General features: G+C 48.2%; 1 protein-coding gene across 10 annotated transcripts in view; it reads left to right on the forward strand.

Moving 5' to 3' along the window:
• The window catches only part of LOC135514841 (transcription factor SOX-5-like), a 211783-nt gene that overhangs the window by 129119 nt on the left and 77664 nt on the right, over nt 1-5000 (forward strand). For all 10 annotated transcript variants that reach the window (XM_064938496.1, XM_064938494.1, XM_064938495.1 and 7 more), the window contains 2 exons: nt 3691-3863; nt 4440-4508. In XM_064938496.1, coding sequence (XP_064794568.1) covers nt 3691-3863; nt 4440-4508 — 242 coding nt within the window. The remainder of the gene's footprint in view (nt 1-3690; nt 3864-4439; nt 4509-5000) is intronic.

Consider the following 5000-nt stretch of genomic DNA (forward strand, 5'->3'; position numbering starts at 1 on the left):
CCCAATGCTGTGCATTACCAAGCAATAATAACCTAATGCTCTGCATTACCAAGCAATAATAACCTAATGCAGTGCATTACCAAGCAATAATAACCTAATGCTCTGCATTACCAAGCAATAATAACCTAATGCTCTGCATTACCAAGAAATAATAACCTAATGCAGTGCATTACCAAGCAATAATAACCTAATGCAGTGCATTACCAAGCAATAATAACCTAATGCAGTGCATTAATTAATGCGGTGCACAAGCAATAATAACATACTGCAGTGCATTGCAATAATAACCTAATGCAGTGCATTACCAAGCAATAATAACCTAATATAGTGCATTACCAAGCAATAATAACCTAATGCAGTGCATTACCAATAATTAATGCTCTGCATTACAATAATAACCTAATGCTCTGCATTACAAGCAATAATAACCTAATGCGGTGCAGCAATAATTAATGCAGTGCATTACCCAATAATAACCTAATGCAGTGTCAATAATAACCTAATGCAGTGCATTACCAAGCAATAATAACATACTGCAATAATAACCCAATGCTGTGCATTACCAAGCAATAATAACCCAATGCTGTGCATTACCAGGCAATAATAACCTAATGCTCTGCATTACCAAGCAATAATAACCCAATGCTGTGCATTACCAAGCAATAATAACCTAATGCTATGCATTACCAAGCAATAATAACCTAATACAGTGCATTACCAAGCAATAATAACCTAACGCTGTACATTACCAAGCAATAATAACCTAACGCTGTTTATTATCAAGCAATAATAACCTAATGGATGTGAATCCTAACTTGTCTCTGCCACAAGAAAAAGTCTGAACAATTTGTTTGGGTCAAAACCCAAAAGAGTTTGTGGTACCACTTCTGTTTTCCCCTCCCTCCCTCCCTCCCTCCCTCCCTCCTCCTCCCCTCCTCCCTCCTCCCTCCCTCCCTCCCTCCCTCCCTCCCTCCCTCCCTCCCTCCCTCCCTCCCTCCCTCTGTACTAGTCTAACTGCCATGGGGGAGTTATCTGTTAAGCCTAGTCATTAATTAGCCTGAGAGCGTCTTGACAACTACTACATTGTTACAAATTGGTTAATTACTAGTGGATGTGATAGGAGTGGGGCTGTAGGGCTCTAGTGTTGCGTCACAAATGGCACCATATTTCCTACATAATGCATTACTTATGACCAGAGCTCTTTGAGCCCAGGTCAAAAGTAGTTCACCGTACAGGGACTAGGGTGCCCTTTGGGACGCAGACCAGGATCTGCCTAAGGAAGTCTGGAGCAGAAGGAAACACCTTATTGATCCACCAGCAGCTGAGGAAACAACTAACACACTGTGATTGATGACGCCGGAGTGTTTGTTGAACGTGTGGGGGAGGGAGGGAGGGAGAGAGAGAGAGGGGGGAGGGAGGGGGGGGAGGGAGAGAGAGGGGGGGGGTGGGGGGAGGGAGAGAGAGAGGGAGGGAGGGAGGGAGGGAGGGTGGGGGTGGGGGTGGGGAGGGAGGGAGGGAGGGTGGGGGAGTGGGGGGAGGGAGGGGAGGGAGGGAGGGAGGGAGGGAGGGAGGGAGGGAGGGAGGGTGGGGGTGGTGGGGGTGGGGGTGGGGAGGGAATAGTTGTGTGTACCGGTACATTTATGTATGCACACCAATGCTTGTGTGTTGATTGCTGTGCGTATGTTTTTAAGTGTGTGTGTGAGTGTTTGCCCTACTAACAGGTTTCATGTTAGAGGGTATCTAGAAGTGGATTGAAGTGCAGTATTTTAAGGTTATTACAGGGTATTTTCCCCTGTCCAGGTCCCTCATTGAAAACCCTTTTTATCAGACAGTCAACCTCTCAGTCCTTCCCAGTCAGACAATCAGCATTCCTCCCAGTTAGTGTTAGTGAGGGGGTCTTATACCCCTTCCCCTGAAAGAAAGACCACTTTTGATCCCCCTTTCACCTCTTCCCCCCCTTTTCCTCTCACCCGCCCTTTTTTTTGGACGGGCAGCGTTTTTAACACGAGCTCCTTTCTTGTCTCGGTCAGCAGTAGTGAAGGGCTGGTCTGTGGGTCTGTGAGCTGTTCAAGACAGCAAAAGGTTGATTTTTCCAATGGGCAGCTCTGACAGTTGCCTTTATTGTCCATTGTTGGCGGAGGGAAGGAGGGATGACAGGAGGGGTAGAGGGATGGTGTGGGGGGATGGAACATCAGGGAGACAAATGGAGCTCACTCTCACCTTCCTGTGAGGTCAGGGGGTCAGGTCACTGGCCCTTTTTTCTCTTTCTTTTTTTTCTCCCTTTCTCTCTCCCTCTGTTTCTTTCTCTCTTTCCTTCTCTCTCTATCCTCTCTGTCATCTGGTATGACTGGGGAAGGAATGTGACTCTGCTGAAGGTAGTAGCAGCTGGGGAACAATGGGGGATTGTACTGCTGGTGGGACACACACACGTATGTATATATGCAATAGATCCCAAAGACCAAATCCCAGACACACATAAAGTAAGAACAGTATGTCAAATGACAGACACTAAAGACTTGAAGGAAAATACTAACACGGTTATGAGCACACACACACACACACACACACACGCGCGCACACACACACACACACACACACACACACACACACACACACACACACACACACACACACACACACACACACACACACACACACACACACACACACACACACACACACACACACACACACACACACACACAGACTGTTTGTATAAGTGCCTTGGCGTGCCTCTGTATAACTACATCCTGTTGAATGATTTAGGTTTCCTCCCTTGTCGTGTGTGTGTGTGTGTGTGTGTGTGTGTGTGTGTGTGTGTGTGTGTGTGTGTGTGTGTGTGTGTGTGTGTGCGTGTGTCTGTGTGTGTCCATGTGTGTCCATGTGTGTGTGAGAGCGAGAGAGATAGAGACCACGTTTGTGTGAGAGAGAGAGAGAGAGAGAGAGAGAGAGAGAGAGAGAGAGAGAGAGAGACCACGTCTGTGAGAGAGAGAGAGAGACCACGCCTGTGTGAGTGAGTGAGAGAGAGACCACGTCTGTGTGAGTGAGAGAAAGAGAGAGTGAGAGACCACGTCTGTGTGTGTGTGAGAGAGAGAGAGAGAGAGAGAGAGAGAGAGAGAGAGAGAGAGAGAGAGAGAGACCATGTGTGCCTGTAAATGGGGCTCATATGTCAGGATCTTTAGGGTCAAGGGTCAGGCCATGCTAACTGTGAGCAGGAGGCACGGTGACTGGAGGGTAAACAGAGAGGCCTGGGGCTGTCTGACACACACACACTGCTCAGAGGGAAAGAGAGGAAGGCTTGACTGAGACTGCATTCCATGTTAACCCATACCACCTATCTCTACCCTTAGGCAAAACAGTCATAGATATGTGTTATTCGTTATTAGCAACATGTTCTCCTATATTGCATGCATCCAAATCCTCTCAGATCTAGATGAGGTACAGGGTTTGCCCTGAGGATGCATTTGGCATTTGAGCGCACTTAACTCTGTTTTTAACAGATCTGGCCCTGTCCTGTAAGTTGCCACACCAACCACACCCTTCTACCCCAGACACGCCCCATTGACCTTCTAGCTCCACATCCAAAACCTAGACTTTTATTCCTTCCTTTTCCTCCCATGTTTCTTCTTGGTGCTCTCTGACCTCCAACCTCTAACCTTTACCCTCCCCTCTGCCCCCCCCCCATCCCAGGTACCTCAGAAAGCCTGGCAGAGAAGGAGCGCCAGCTGATGGGCATGATCAGCCAGCTGAGCAGCCTGAGGGAGCAGCTCCTGGCGGCCCAGGATGAGCAGAAGAAAGTGGCCGCCTCGCAGATGGAGAAGCAGCGGCAGCAGATGGAGCTGGCCAAGCAACAACAGGACCAGGTGAGAGAGAAGGAGATGTGTGTGATGTGAAGATATAGAGGTAGACACCCACACACAGACGTATGGTAAAACACACACACACACACAAAGACTTACATGTACACACACACACACACCCACATACATCCATACACACCCTAGATACCCGAGTGCCGACACGCAGATCTAAGACAAACCAGTCGCACACACAGACAGGCGCTCGCCCCTCCAGCACGCAGGCGGGAGTCTGGCTGGTATTTGCGTAGGGAAGGGTTTCTCTCTTTGTTTGGTGGTTCAGCGCTCTGAGCTTTACAAAGACTGTTTGCACTCTGAAGACGATTCATATATGTCTGCCCTTTTGAAGGGAACCGTATATAATGGATGTATTCGGAGCCCAGCACAGATCACACGTCACATCCATATTTGACAAGAGGGCCACATTTGAAGCTGTGATGTTTGTAGACGTTTGTCACGTGTCCCCATGGGACACTGAGCCTCTGCACTCTGCACGCCTGTTTATGTATGTGATCAATGCTCTGCCTGTTGTTGTGTGTGTGTGTGTGTGCCTTTCCGAACTCTCTGGGTCTTCTATCACAGATTGCTCGGCAACAGCAGCAGCTCCTGCAGCAGCAACACAAAATCAACCTCCTGCAGCAACAGATCCAGGTGAGACTGTGTGTGTGTGTGTGTGTGTGTGTGTGTGTGTGTGTGTGTGTGTGTGTGTGTGTGTGTGTGTGTGTGTGTGTGTGTGTGTGTGTGTGTGTGTGTGTGTGTGTGTGTGTGTGTGTGTGATGCAGCTACTCCGTCAGAAATCAGCAATCAGCATCTGACCGTCAGTGGCTGTCACCCTTTACCTCCCAAACATATGTACACAACACACACACATGTATACACACACACATATACACACATATACATCCATCTGCACCTCACAGTACCAATCCCACGGCATATATACGTACACCCAACAATCCCCAATCAACAGCAATCCCTCAACACTTCAAACAACAACTTGTGGCTGCTATAAGTTGTGAGTTGAATTCATACATCGGCCCCATACGCAGACAGACAGACTGTAGAGACAGACAGACATCTCTCTCTTTTCTTCTCTCCTTTACCCCCCCCCCCCCTCTCTCTCCTTCTCTCTACTACACTGAA

This window comes from Oncorhynchus masou, chromosome 26 (assembly GCF_036934945.1).
Source record: "Oncorhynchus masou masou isolate Uvic2021 chromosome 26, UVic_Omas_1.1, whole genome shotgun sequence".
NCBI classification, from domain to species: domain Eukaryota; kingdom Metazoa; phylum Chordata; class Actinopteri; order Salmoniformes; family Salmonidae; genus Oncorhynchus; species Oncorhynchus masou.